Here is a 15249-nt window from a genome sequence, read left to right on the forward strand (position 1 = left end):
TCCCACTCAGGAGACTGAAAAGATTTGGCATGTGTTCCCAGATCCTCAAAATGTTCTACAGCTGCACCATCGAGAGCATCCTGACCGGTTGCATCACCGCCTGGTATGGCAACTGCTTGCCATCCGACCGTAAGGCGCTACAGAGAGTAGTGCGTACGGCCCAGTACATCACTGGGGCCAAGCTTCCTGCCATCCCGGACCTATATACTAGGCGGTGTCAGAGGAAGGCCCAAAAAAATTGTCAAAGACTCCAGTCACCCAAGTCATAGACTGTTCTCTCTGCTACCACACTGCAAGCGGTACCGGAGCGCCAAATCTAGGTCCAAAAGGCTCCTTAACAGCTTCTACTGCTGAACAATTAATCAAATGGCCACCTGAACTATTTGCATTGACACCCCCTCCCCTCCCCTCTTTGTTTTTACATTGCTGCTACTCGCTGTTTATTATGCATGCACAGTCACTTTACCCCTACCTACATGTACAAATTACCTTGACTAACCTGTACCCCCGCACATTGACTCAGTACTGGTACACCCTGTAAAAGGCTTCTTAACAGCTTCTACCCCCAAGCCATAAGACTCCTGAACAGCTAATCATGGCTACCCAGACTATTTGCACTGCCCTGTTCCGAAGAGACACACACGACACATCAAACTTATCAAATCGGGTGAGACGCAACGCACGTTCCTTCTGATCCGCAGAAGCACAAAAAATCAAAACAAGCCCGCCTCTCGTGATCCTCACAGCCTTCACTTTACCCAGAACTCTCTTCACCAGTTTGTATATCTCAAATGGTTTCTTCAAGATTGGTAATCTGCTCCTCATTAACAAACCATACAAGGTACGAAGGGACAGTCTCATCACTGTACACTATTTTGCTCCGTTTTCCATTCTTTTGGACAATACTCAAATTCTCCTTGATTCTACCGCCATTGGATTCAGAATCCACTTCCGCCATCTTTTTCCAGCCATTTGAGTCACCATGGATAACTGGGTGTGCGCTAAAGAAAATAAACACAAGTTGCTAGCCAAAAGCCTTCTGATGTGTGATACGTCCTCTACACCGGTTGTATTCGGCCCATGTGACAAATAAGATTTGATTTAGCGTAGCTAACAATCACTTAGTTAGGCTGTGTTTACACAGGAAGAATAATTCTGATGTTTTGCACAATAATTGGCAAAAGATCTGATCTGATTGGTCAAAAGACCAATGCTTTGGCAAAGCATAAGATATGGGTTGCCAGTGTATATGCAACGTAGTTGCTGTGGGAATGACGAAAAAAGACAGTGAAAATCTTCAAGCAAAGCTTCGGAAGATGGCAGCACCACTGAACATTTCTACGGTTTCACACGAGTACAAGCGGCATACAGCCAATCATCGGTCGTTTTTATTATACGTTTCCCTAAAACGTATTACCATTGGATGATTTTCTTCCGCTCTTACCCTATACAAAGAAGATGGCTGGGGTTGTTGAACTCCAGAAATTGAAGGTGAGAACTATTTAAAAATGCAATACAGACATAATTCTTTATAGTCTGGCTTTGTGTAAAAGGTATAAGTAATTGAAATGTGCGTATTGTACGGTTTACAACTCACTTGATAATGTAGTTGTGCGTTAGTAATGCTCGGTGTGATTTGCCAGCAAATGGAAGCTAGCTACCTAACACAGCTGTCTGCTAGTGTGAGTTAACTAGCTAGTTATCTAACATGCACACGTTCGTTACTGTCACATGAAATCACGTCATTTTACCAGCTAGTTGTACGAATTAATTTAGCTAATAAATACATTTCACCTAGCAAAGTAATTATGTTCTTAGCTAGTTCTTGTAGCTACCTAGTCTGATTAGTCCGGATGTAATACACAATTGGTATATAACGTTACAGCATTATAGCCGATTTATGTTTGATCTGGCAATGTGAGCAGAGGGCTCCGTACGGAGGGTGTGACACAATTGTGGTGGCTTGTGGAGGCCAAATCGAGCTTCGTACGGCGTATGTTCTTCTGCAATGAGGTTTAACGGCGGTTGGCATCCAATTTGTTGCATTACCGCCACCTACTAGACTGGAGTTCAACTACCTTATCTTTCCTTGAAAAATAAAGCAAATAAATATCCTACCATCTAAAACTACACTCACACCTTCAACACTACAACTAATAATTAACCCCACCCTTCTCCACTGTTTAAATACACTCACTCCTACCTCATGCCCTCAACCTGAATTGATGGGACATCACCACTTAACACTCCCTGTAACTCTTCTGTCAAGTCTCGCACACCCAAATATCTCTCTGCAGCTGCCACCACCACCTCAATTTTCTTTGATTTGCGTTCCATCCCTACAGTACAATTAATAACCATTGCTATAAACGCTAAAAATCCAATCTTGCTGAACCATATATCACTTTTTGGTTTATCCCTCTGTACTGGTACATCTCTACTACTCACACCACTCCTCTCAGGATCCCTCCCCCTTGACCCATCTTCCTCTACTTTCTTCACTGCCTCAGCATATGACAACTTCTTCTCTACTCTTACCTTGGATACCTCAACCTGCTTCTCTCGCACTGGACATGTCTGATCCCCAGTCCCATGGCCACCCCTACAATTAGCACACACCACCACTTTCCCCACTGCTTCACACTCCTTTGTCTCATGCCCTTCTGCACACTTCTCACACCTTGGAATCTCCCTCCTACACACTGCTGCCACATGCCCAGAAGTTTGACACCTGTAACATCTTAAGGTATTCGGCACATACAGTGAGGGAAAAAAGTATTTGATCCCCTGCTGATTTTGTATGTTTGCCCACTGACAAAGCCATGATCAGTCTATAATTTTAATGGTAGGTTTATTTGAACAGTGAGAGACAGAATAACAAAAAAATAAAAAAAATAAACGCATGTCAAAAATGTTATAAATTAATTTGCATTTTAATGAGAGAAATAAGTATTTGACCCCTCTGCAAAACATGACTTAGTACTTGGTGGCAAAACCCTTGTTGGCAGTCACAGAGGTCAGACGTTTATTGTAGTTGGCCACCAGGTTTGCACACATCTCAGGAGAAATTTTGGCCCATTCCTCTTTGCAGATCTTCTCCAAGTCATTAAGGTTTCGAGCCTGACGTTTGGCAACTCGAACCTTCAGCTCCCTCCACAGATTTTCTATGAGATTAAGGTCTGGGGACTGGCAGGCCACTCCAGGACCTTAATGTGCTTCTTCTTGAGCCACTCCTTTGTTGCCTTGGCCATGTGTTTTGGGTCATTGTCATGCTGGAATACCCATCCACGACCCATTTTCAATGCCCTGGCTGAGGGAAGGAGGTTCTCACCCAAGATTTAACGGTACATGGCGCCGTCCATCGTCCCTTTGATGCAGTGAAGTTGTCCTGTCCCCCAAAACACCCCCAAAGCATAATGTTTCCACCTCCATGTTTGACGGTGGGGATGGTGTTCTTGGGGTCATAGCAGCATTCCTCCTCCTCCAAACACGGCGAGTTGAGTTGATGCCAAAGAGCTCGATTTTGGTCTCATCTGACCACAACACTTTCACCCAGTTCTCCACTGAATCATTCAGATGTTCATTGGCAAACTTCAGACGGGCCTGTATATGTGCTTTCTTGAGCAGGGGTACCTTGCGGGCGCTGCAGGATTTCAGTCCTTCACGGCATAGTGTGTTACCAATTGTTTTCTTGGTGACTATGGTCCCAGCTGCCTTGAGATCATTGACAAGATCCTCCCGTGTAGTTCTGGGCTGATTCCTCACCGTTCTCATGATCATTGCAACTCCATGAGGTGAGATCTTGCATCGAGCCCCAGGCCGAGGGAGATTGACAGTTCTTTTGTGTTTCTTCCATTTGCGAATAATCGCACCAACTGTTGTCAACTTCTCACCAAGCTGCTTGGCGATGGTCTTGTAGCCCATTCCAGCCTTGTGTAGGTCTACAATTTTGTCCCTGACATCCTTGGAGAGCTCTTTGGTCTTGGCCATGGTGGAGAGTTTGGAATCTGATTGATTGATTGCTTCTGTGGAGAGGTGTCTTTTATACAGGTAACAATCTGAGGTTAGGCGCACTCCCTTTAAGAGTGTGCTCTAATCTCAGCTCGTTACCTGTATAAAAGACACCTGGGTGCCAGAAATCTTTCTGATTGAGAGGGGGTCAAATACTTATTTCCTTCATTAAAATGCAAATCAATTTATAACATTTTTGACATGCGTTTTTCTGTTTTTTTTTTGTTCTTTTGTCTCTCACTGTTCAAATAAACCTACCATTAAAATTATAGACTGATCATTTCTTTGTCAGTGGGCAAACGTACAAAATCAGCAGGGGATCAAATACTTTTTTCCCTCACTGTATGCTCGCACTGGATAACTTATATCCTAACCTCACTTTCTCAGGCAAAGACTCAACTTCAAAACTCAAAAGAACAGACAATGACTCTTCTGTTTCCCCACTTTCGCCACCCTGTTTACGTCGCACCAAACGACGATCATCACACACACCAGGAATCATCTCCTTCAGTTGGTCAACTTTTACATTCACTGCTACTCCAGTAATCACTCCTCTCAATGGCGCCCTTTTCTTTAGAGCGAAACAATTCACAATTCTTTCCCCCATTTGTTTAACTCTGAGCGCCTTCTCCCTCTGCCCAACAGAAACACAAACAATTATCACTAGACCACTTCTGGTTACTCTCACTGATTCCACTTTACCCAACGGTCTTTTCACCCATCTTGAAACCACAATTGGATCAGCCAAAAGGCAAGGATCCATTTTTCCCACAAACTTCACTCCTACTGTCACAGACTCATCTTTATCCTGACATGCTGTGCAATCCTCGGGCTCCGAGTACTTCACCACACCTTCCACCTCTGATACATCACCCTCATTCACTTCCATTTCTACTCTTGTCTTCAGCTCACTTTGCTTACATTTCCTACTACTCTTCTTTAACAAACCTCCTCCCTTTGTCCCGCCATTTTTAACTGACTCAAACTCACAATCTTCCATCTCTCTCTTAGACCTCCTCTGCCTCTTTTTCCCTCCATTCCTCCTCATTCATCCAAGTATACGTCTCCTTATGATAATACTGCATTTCTCCAAACCTATATCTGTTTCTTGCCTTCTCTAAGGACTCCATTTCCCCCTCCTTTCCCTTCCGGCGTCTATTCTATCCTCGGCCTTGACCTCTTCATTGCTCTCCTCTTCTGATCCGCTGTCCTCCTCTCCTGAATCACCATCGTCTTCCGATCCCTCATCCGAGCTGTTATCTTCACTATCATCAGGACTTACTCCCTTTCCAACTGCTCGTCTTTTCGCTGAAGACGCCATGCTCCATCCCCCTTCTTCCAATCCCTCTCTCTCCGTACGGCGATGCCTTGTGTCTCCCACATTTTGTAGCAATGTGGAGGGCTCCACATTGACATGATTGGTTGATGGAGGTGGGGGCGGGAGGTCCTCTATAAACACAAACTCACTTTCTTGACGACAGCTCTACCCTGTTACCTGAAGTGCAAGAAGTATGAATGCCCTGGCCAGGTGTAAGCGCAATAAGTATGAATGCCCTGGCCAGGTGTAAAGTACTTAAGTATAAATATTTTAAAGTACTACTTATTTCGTTTTTTTGGAGTACTTTACTATTTATATTTTGGACAACTTTTACTTCACTACATTCCTAAAGAATGTAATGTACTTTTTACTCCATACATTTTCCCAGACACCCAAAGGTACTCGTACATTTTTTATGCTTAGCAGGACTCAATAAACACAGATGCTTCGTTTGTAAATTATGTCTGAGTGTTGGAGTGTGCTACTGGCTAGGCCCCGTGTAGCTCAGTTGGTAGAGCATGGCGCTTGCAACGCCAGGGTTGTTGGTTCGATTCCCACGGGGGGCCAGTATGAAAAAATAAATAATGTATGCACTCACTAACTGTAAAGTCGCTCTGGATAAGAGCGTCTGCTAAATGACTAAAATGTAAATGTTTCTGTAAATAAAAAAATGTGTGCCGTCTGGTTTTCTTAATATAAGTAATTTGAAATGATTTATACTTTTACTTTTGATACTTAAGTGTATATTAGCAATTACATTTACTTTTGATACTTAAGTATATTTAAAGCCACATACTTTTAGACTTTTACTCAAGTTGTATTTTACTGGGTGACTTTCACTTGAGTCATATTCTATTAAGGTATCTTTACTTTTACTCAAGTATGACAATTGAGTATGTTTTCCACCACTGGCCCTGACCTCTGCTGAGACTGTATCGCCATAAATTCGGATTGACCATACAGAGCCTTTAATGCCTCATGTCCACCAGATGCATCTAAGTCTTTGTGGTGGAAGTCATTCATTGTCAATGGAGCAGTCCGCAATGTTACGTTGGTGATGCTGCACTAGGCTGCGGTGCGTTCTGTGTACCGCATACATTCAATATTTTCAACTTGTGCGTTGCTTTACTGTGCGGTGGTACAAACGAAAGTACACACAGACTCCAACTAGCTAGCATTTAGCTAGTTGAAAAGCGAAGCACGTGCTTCAAGTATGGAAAATGCGGGCTTGACATCCAGCAAAACAAAACTCATATGGACCTGGTGGACATGGGGGTTAGCTCTTGAAAACTGCCTTCTCCCTTGCCTGGAAACCCAAAGTTGAATTGCATTGAGTTCTACGTCAGGCAGAAGGTCTGTTGCCAATGGCTGCATTGTTGTGTGCCAATACTGTTTACTTGTGGTAGCCATGTTATTATGACTGATTTAGTTCATTGTTTGTAGTTGACCTTTTTATATAAATGTAATCAATGTTAATTAACAGCTGTATTATATGCATACACTCTTCACTAACAGTCTTCTACATTTGTCGACCCTACCTTCTTCAGTTGGCTGAGCTCAAGCAGGAGTGTGCTGTGAGGGGTTTGGGCGTGAAAGGCAACAAAGGTGACCTTATTGGCCGGTTGCAGGCGTACCTTGAGGAGCATGGTATGATGGTCTTTCTTGCACTAACACTCACTCTTTTCTTACCAGCACTGATTGTAAAATGTAGCCTAAATGTGTGTTTTTTTTGTCGTACGAAAGCATAATGTTCCCCTGCCCTGTGAATGATGTGATGGGGAGTTCACTTCAGTTCCAACTATTAGCAGATTGTGTTGTCATGTTTAGGTGTCGGTATGTCTGTGGTTTCTTCTTTTTGCTCAGTAACAAACACTTTCCATCAGATCTACTTTTTCTCTTGACTTGTTTCTGAACTCACCTTAACAAAACCACTGCAATATAAACCTTACTCTTTCTTGGATGTTGTCATCAAATGTCTTGATTTCTCCAATAACTGAACCTTGGTTTGGTAGATGTATGTAGCATTATTCACTCTGACAGATGGGATATACATTATCTTCTGTACTATGCTCGGATAAACATTCTCGTTTTTACATCCAACTTGATGTCTTGAAAATGTGAGGAAAATATATATTTTACATTTTATGTTCCAGAAGATGAGGTGAACGAAGAGGAGGTTTTGGGAGAGTTAGAGGTAAGCATGTGAAACATGTTTAATCAAAAATTATATTATTGTTTAAAGCTGACTTTTTGTTCAGAATATTTAAAAATTGTGATTTACGTGCTTGGTGTATATTTACAGGATGATCCTAAAGAGGAGGAAATCAGTGAAACACCTGCAGAAGAGGCAGCAGAAGAGGCAGCAGAAGAGGCAGTAGAAGAGGCAGCTGTACCTGAAAAGTCAGTACTCTATTTGTTACTCACACCTACCTATAGGATGTTTAATGTCCTAATGACTGGTTATTATGTGATTGAAGTAGGCCTAGCCTAATCATTGTTATCGTGATTCTCATTGAAAATTCAGCAGTTTTTCAACATGTTAAGATAAAGCTTGATGTCGGCATCTTCCTTTTTTGGTCTATGAATGTCAGTTATGATCAATTTATGTTGTCATACGGTATGCAAGATGTCTTTGGGGGATTATTTCACTGGCCGTGCAGTGGATTATTTTTGACCAATAGAGGGCAGGCTAGGTTTACAAAGTTTTCCGCTGGATAGTTTATTCAACTTCACATTTTGTCTTGCTTTTAGGGATGCTGAGAAGAAAGTTGTGAAAATCACTGCCCCATCAGTTGCGGATGAGGTATGTAGTACAGTATTCTAATTGTGTGCATGATGCACACAATAACTGCATTAAATAACTGGATTTAAAATCATTGTTTTACCCAATGTTATACTCATCAGCTCTGGGTCGTTCCATTTGATTTCAATCACTTTTGACTGCAGCCCATTTTATTTGACTGAAACTTTCTACCCATGGTCGAAGTGGTCAGAAAGTTACTTCTCGGAACTGAAAGCCAAAACATTTAGGTGATGGAGGTGCTAATAATTCACCCATTTTGTATACCCCACCCTAGCATGAGACATCCATGTCTTCTTCAGTGGAAAATATAAACATTTGAGTTTGATATAATTGAAAAGCTTACAAACAGGGTTGTCAAACTATTTAATCATTTCTAGAATGTTTTAAAAATGTAAATAAACATCGTCATTTTTTGACCTTTAACATCAATTATCTAAAAGTCAGATGTTTTTCATTTTCACATATGTTGTAGATTAGACCCTATTTTACGTCATCTGAGGTGTTTGTGTTGTGCCCAACATCGGTTGAGACACAGCATACTCTTGAATACAGGGTGGATGTCATTTAAATCATAGAAATAGAATTCATAGAATGGACATATCCCTTCAGACTAAGGGCTGTGGCAGTCATGACATATTGTCAACCGGTTATTGTCATTCAAAAGACTGCCGGTTTCACGGTAATTGACCGTTAGTAAACATAAACACATTTAGCATCTCCAGGCCTCCATGCATACAAGTCGCTGATGCGCACCTTTGGAACATCTAGATAAATAAATAAAAAGTATATCAAATCAATTTAATATACACCATCACAATAAATCCATTATTTTAGGCAGGTCTAAAGAAACATTATGATATGAAGAAATTGTATTTCAGAAGAACAGAATATGAGTTGGCCTACTTACTGTATGTTATCTGGCTATGCACCTTGCCATAGGCTGTAGGCTAGTTCATTTAGCAGACAAGATATGCTCATAAGTCCCGTGCCATTATTTCATATTATATGATTTTATAGGAGGAAGAATATAATTTAACTTAGCAGAATAAAATAGAATGGATATTTTTCCCATTCCAGAGTGCACATATGAAGTGACTATGTTGAGCGTGTAAAAATGATCATTTGAAACAGGTCCTATATGCTAGATTTAGAGTTATTTGGCAACTTTACTTGTGAATGATACGAACCTTAGAATGTCTTAGAAATCAAAACATACAGTATATGGGCTGCATGATGCGACTATAGGCTATTGATGATTTGAGAAAGTCCCAAAAAAAGTTTGCGCTGTTCTTTCATCAAGTGATCATATACTGAACAAAAATATAAACACAACATGCAAAAATATATGATTTTACTGAGTTACAGTTCATATAAGGAAATCAGTCAATTGAAATAAATAAATTAGGCCCTAATCTATGGATTTCACATGACTGGGTAGGGGAGCAGCCATGGGTGGGCCTGGGAGGCCCAACCACTTGGGAGCCAGGTGCACCCACTAGGGAGCCTGGCCCAGCCAATCAGAATTTGTTTTTCCCCACAAAAGGGCTTTATTACAGACATAATTATTCCTCAGTTTCATTAGCTGTCCGGGTGGTTGGTCGATCCCACAGGTGAAGAAGCCGAATGTGAAGGTGCTGGACTGGTATGGTTACGCGTGGTCTGTGGTTGTGAGGCCGGTTGGACGTACTGCCAAATTCCCTAAAACGGCTAATGGTAGAGAAATTAACATTAAATTATCTGGCAACAGGTCTGGTGGACATTCCTGCAGTCAGCATGCAAATTGCACGCTCCCTCAGAACTTGAGACATCTGTGGCATTGTGTTGTGTGACAAAACTGCACATTTTAGTGTGGCCTTTTATTGGTGCACCTATGTAAATATCATACTGTTTAATCAGCTTCTTAATATTCCACAACTGTCAGGTGGATGGATTATCTTGGCAAAGGAAAATGCTCACAAACACGGATGCACAAAATTTGAGAGAAATAAGCTTTTTGTACGTGTGGAACATTTCAGGGATCTTTTATTTCAGCTCATGAAACATGGGACCAACATTTTACATATTGCGTTTTATATTTTTGTTCAGTATATTTTCACCCATCAGACTAATCTCAATTTAATCTTGTCTTTACTCATATGTAAAATTAGTTTAGATTTAGAATGGCCAATTATCAAAGGGGCAGGAAGAAAAAATACGTAATCAGTATGCACTCGAATAGCGAATGGAGACTGCTTTCCCGCTGGTTCGTTTTTTTCAATCTGGGTAGGCTACTCTGGACCACTGTTTGAGGATGCAACCTCTTGCTCAGCAACATGTGATATTCCGCCCAAATGCTGTATGCCATGGGTTCTCCAACCCTGTTCCTGCAGCTACCCAGTGCTTCATTGGGAAACAAAGTGAAATCTGTTCGGGAACATCGATAGTAACATGTTTTCACAACATAACATATTTCACTAAACTGTTGACAGCCCCTCTGTGTGCTCGAGAAAGGAATGAAGGAGAGATAGGAGATGGAAATACACGGTGGTGAGATAATCTGTAACTAAAGGTAATGTCAGCCTATTAATTATGAAGAGAAAAAAAAGCCCTATTACTAGGCTATTCAAAAACAAATGTACTATAATTTTAAGCTAACCCTGTAAGCCGCCCTGCACAATCAATGAACTAAAAGCATCGCCTAGGCCTATAGGTTCTCTCCCAGACTAATGGATAGAACGTTTGGAGGATAGCATAAGGTAACCAGTCTATCCAATATGCATAATTATACAGTCCACACTCGAAGACGATTACTATAATTTGTTTAATTTTGGAGTATAGGCTAGACCAATTATGTACCAAAGACATCTTAAATCAGTTTTTAAAATGTTTTTCTGCCATGCGTAATATGCAGTAGGCAATGTATTGTATAACTTTTTTGGGGCTTGGGCTCATATATAGGCCTATGTGTATACATAAACTTTAATATGCCTATGGGTGTTTTTAATTAATCATCACCTTAGAATGCGCTGCCCATTTCGTTGTGTTAGGCTTTGAAACAACATCCACAATGACCATGCTTTCCACTCAGTTTCAACCTATTGTTTAACTTCTTTCTTCAAATTGATCAATCACAGTGAGGTGAGTTTTAAAAGCAAGATACTGTTTTAATGATAAGTGTTTGTGATTTCATTTACATTGTCAGAGTGGTTAGAGGGACAATAGAGCCCTGAGTACCAGGTCATTATGATGGTCATTAGCGAGTTGGGTACTACAAATGCATGTCACATGGAATTTTAAGGCGGGCATGACTCATGACTGCAGGTGTGGTGGTAATACGGTCACCAACGCAATTTAGCTCGTACATCATTGACATTTTAATTGAGTACAAATGTGTACTTCTAATTACTACCACAAAGATGGCCACCGGTCCACCCACAGTCGAATGTCAACTTAAATGGTAATGTCTATTCTATTATCTGAACAGTGCATTGGGAAACTATTCAGACCCCTTCACTTTTTCCACATTTTGTTACGTTACAGCCTTATTCTAAAATTGATTAAATTGTTTTTTTCCCTCATCAATCTACACACAATACCCCATAATGACAAAGCAAAAACAGGTTTTTAGAAATGTTTGCAAGTTTATAAAAAATAAACTGAAATCTCACATTTACATAAGTGTTCAGACCCTTTACTCAGAGCTTTGTTTAAGCACCATTGGCAGCGATTACAGCCTAGAGTCTTCTTGGGTATGACGCTACAAGCTTGGCACACCTGTATTTGGGGAGTTTCTCCCATTCTTCTCTGCACATCCTCTCAAGCTCTGTCAGGTTGGATGGGGAGCGTTGCTGCACAGCTATTTTCAAGTCTATTTTCAAGTTTCTCCAAAGATGTTCGATCGGGTTCAAGTCCGATGGCTGGGCCATTTAGGACATTCAGAGACTTGTCCCGAAGCCACTCCTGCGTTGTTTTCGCTGTGTGCTTAGGGTCATTGTCCTGTTGGAAGGTGAACCTTCGCCCCCAGTCTGAGGTCCTGAGTGCTTTGGAGCAGGTTTGCATCAAGGATCTCTCTCTACTTTTCTCAGTTCATCTTTCCCTCGATCCTGACATGTCTTACAGTCGCTGCCGCTGAAAAACATCCCCACAGCATGATGCTGCCACCACCATGCTTCACCGTAGGTATGGTGCCAGGTTTCTTCCAGACGTGGCGCTTGGCATTCAGGCCAAAGAGTTCAATCTTGGTTTCATCAGACCAGAGAATCTTGTTTCTCATGGTCTGAGAGTCCTTTAGGTGCCTTTTGGCAAACTCGAAGCGGGCTGTCATGTGCCTTTTACTGAGGAGTGGCTTCCGTCTGGCCACTCTACCATAAAGGCCTGATTGGTGGAGTGCTGCAGAGATGGTTGTCTTTCTGGAAGTTTCTCCCAACTCCACAGAGGAACTCTAGAGCTCTGTCAGAGTGACCATCGGGTTCTTGGTCACCTCCCTGACCAAGACCCTTCTCCCCCGATTGCTCAGTTTGGCCAGACGGCTAGATCTAGGAAGATTCTTGGTGGTTCCAAACGTATTCCATTTAAGAATGATGGAGGCCACTGTGTTCTTGGGGACCTTCAATGCTGCAGACATTTTTTGGTACCCTTCCCCAGATCTGTGCCTCGACACAATCCTGTCTCGGAGGTCTACTGACAATTCCTTCGACCTCATGGCATGGTTTTTGCTCTGACATGCACTATCAACTGTGGGACCTTTTATATAGACAGGTGTGTGCCTTTCCAAATCATGTCCAATCAATTGAATTTACAACAGGTGGACTCCAATCAAGTTGTAGAAACCTCTCATGGATGATCAATGGAAACAGGATGCACCTGAGCTCAATTTCGAGTCTCATAGCAAAGGGTCTGAATACTTATGTAAATAAGGTATTTTTATTTTTTATATATTTGCAAAAATGTCTAAAAACCTGTTTTCACTTTGTCGTTATGGGGTATTGTGTGTAGATGGATGAGATTATTATATATATTTTGTAATCCGTTTTAGAATAAGGATGTAACGTAACAAAATGTGGAAAAAGTCAAGGGGTCTGAATACTTTCCGAAGGCACTATTATTTCAATAGGTTTCCTATGGAGGATTGACAGTAAAAAAACATGATAAATTATATTCCCATTCAAGTCAACATTCTCTGATGTGTGGACCTCCAACCATCTTTGTGCTACCATTTGAAAGTTGACATTTCAATTCTATTCCCATTTTATTACATTTATTAGCCAAAACATGACTCCCACCCTGTATTCAAGAGCATGTTGTGTCTCAACCGATTGCGGGCACAACACAAACCACCTGATGATGTAAAGTAGGGTCTAAGCTACAACATATGCGAAAATGAAAAACATTGGATTTGATGCTTTTTTTTGATAATTTAAGTTAAAGGTTTAAAAAAATCATTTTTATTCAAACAATTGTTTTTCAAGAAATTATCAAATAGTTTGCCAACCCTGTTTGTAAGCTTTTTAAATGATATCAAACTAAACTGTTTATTTTTTCCCAGAGATGAGGACATGGATGTCTCATGGTAGGGTGGGGTATGCAAAGTGGATACACTTTTTACCAACTCTTTCTGGTAAATGTTTTGGCATTCAGGTCCAAAAAGTTACTTTCGGACTAATTCTACCATTGGCAAATATGCATAGAAAGTTTCATTCAAATCAAAAGGGGTGCAGTCAAAAAGTGATTGAAATCAAATGGAATGACCCCTCTGGTAATCCACACTGTTGGAATGTGAAACTGATCTATTGTAGGTCTGACCCCAATTAGTCAACTGGTCGATTGTTTGGTTGTTAGGCTGTTGGTCGACCGAGATTGTTTTAGTCAAGCAGTAACATATACACTACCAGTCAAAAGTTTGGACACACCTACTCATTCAAGGGTTTTTCATTATTTTTACTATTTTTTATATTGTAGAATAATAGTGAAGACATCAAAACTATGAAATAACACATATGGAATCATGTAGTAACCAAAGAAGTGTTACACAAAATAAAATATATTTGAGATTCTTCAAAGTAGCCACCCTTTGCCTTGATGACAGCTTTGCACACTCTTGGCATTCTCTCAACCAGCTTCACCTGGAATGCTTTTCCAACAGTCTTGAAGGAGTTCCCACATATGCTGAGCACTTGTTGGCTGCTTTTCCTTCACTCTGCCGTCCGACTCATCCCAAACCATCTCAATTGTGTTGAGGTCGGGGGATTGTGGAGGCCAGGTCATCTGATGCAGCACGCCATCACTCTCCTTCTTGGTAAAATAGCCCTTACACAGTCTGGAGGTGTGATGGGTCATTGTCCTGTTGAAAAACAAATGATAGTCAAACTAAGCCCAAACCAGATGGGATGGCGTATCGCTGCAGAATGCTGTGGTAGCCTTGCTGGTTAAGTTTGCCTTGAATTCTAAATAAATCACAGACAGTGTCACCAGCAAAGCACCCCCACACCATAACATCTCCTCCTCAATAGACATGGCGGTTTGAACCAAAAATCTCAAATTCAGACTCGAGACCAAAGGACAAATTTCTACCGGTCTAATGTCCGTTGCTTGTGTTTCTTGGCCCAAGCAGGTCTCTTCTTCTTATTGGTGTCCTTTAGGAGTGGTTTCTTTGCAGCAATTCGACCACGAAGGCCTGATTCACACAGTCCCCTCTAAACAGTTGATGTTGAGATGTCTGTTACTTGAACTCTGTGAAGCATTTATTTGGGATGCAATTTCTGAGGCTGGTAACTCTAATGAACTCTGGTTCTTCCATTCCTGTTGCGGTCCTCATGAGCGCCAGTTTCATCATAGCGCTTGATGATTTTTGCGACTGCACTGTTCTTGAAATGTTCAGGATTGACTGACCTTCATGTCTTAAAGTATACCACCCGCTACCTTTCCATAACACAACTGATTGGCTCCAACGCATTAAGAAGGAAATAAATTCCACACATTTTAAGGCACACCTGTTAATTGCAATGCATTCCAGGTGACTACCTCCATGAAGCTGGTTGAGAGAATGGCAAGAGTGTACAAAGCTGTCATCAAGGCAAAGGGTGGCTATTTGAAGAATCTCAAATATAAAATATATTTTGATTTGTTTAACACTTTTTTT

The 15249-nt window shown here is 41.2% G+C and overlaps 1 protein-coding gene across 4 annotated transcripts in view; it reads left to right on the forward strand.

Moving 5' to 3' along the window:
* Nucleotides 1–1268: 1268 nt before the first annotated feature.
* LOC121575149 (SAP domain-containing ribonucleoprotein) overlaps nucleotides 1269–15249 on the forward strand; it is an 85645-nt gene continuing 71664 nt past the window's right edge. Inside the window, exons 1-5 of one of the 4 annotated variants that reach the window (XM_041888049.2) lie at nucleotides 1269–1491; nucleotides 6877–6934; nucleotides 7483–7523; nucleotides 7632–7729; nucleotides 8081–8132. In XM_041888049.2, coding sequence (XP_041743983.1) covers nucleotides 1459–1491; nucleotides 6877–6934; nucleotides 7483–7523; nucleotides 7632–7729; nucleotides 8081–8132 — 282 coding nt within the window. In that variant the 5' untranslated portion in view covers nucleotides 1269–1458. Of the gene's footprint in view, nucleotides 1492–6876; nucleotides 6977–7482; nucleotides 7524–7631; nucleotides 7730–8080; nucleotides 8133–15249 lie in introns of all 4 variants that reach the window. The other 3 variants (XM_041888050.2, XM_041888048.2, XM_041888047.2) reach the window with 3 other exon arrangements.

Source organism: Coregonus clupeaformis, chromosome 10 (genome assembly GCF_020615455.1).
Source record: "Coregonus clupeaformis isolate EN_2021a chromosome 10, ASM2061545v1, whole genome shotgun sequence".
Taxonomy (NCBI): domain Eukaryota; kingdom Metazoa; phylum Chordata; class Actinopteri; order Salmoniformes; family Salmonidae; genus Coregonus; species Coregonus clupeaformis.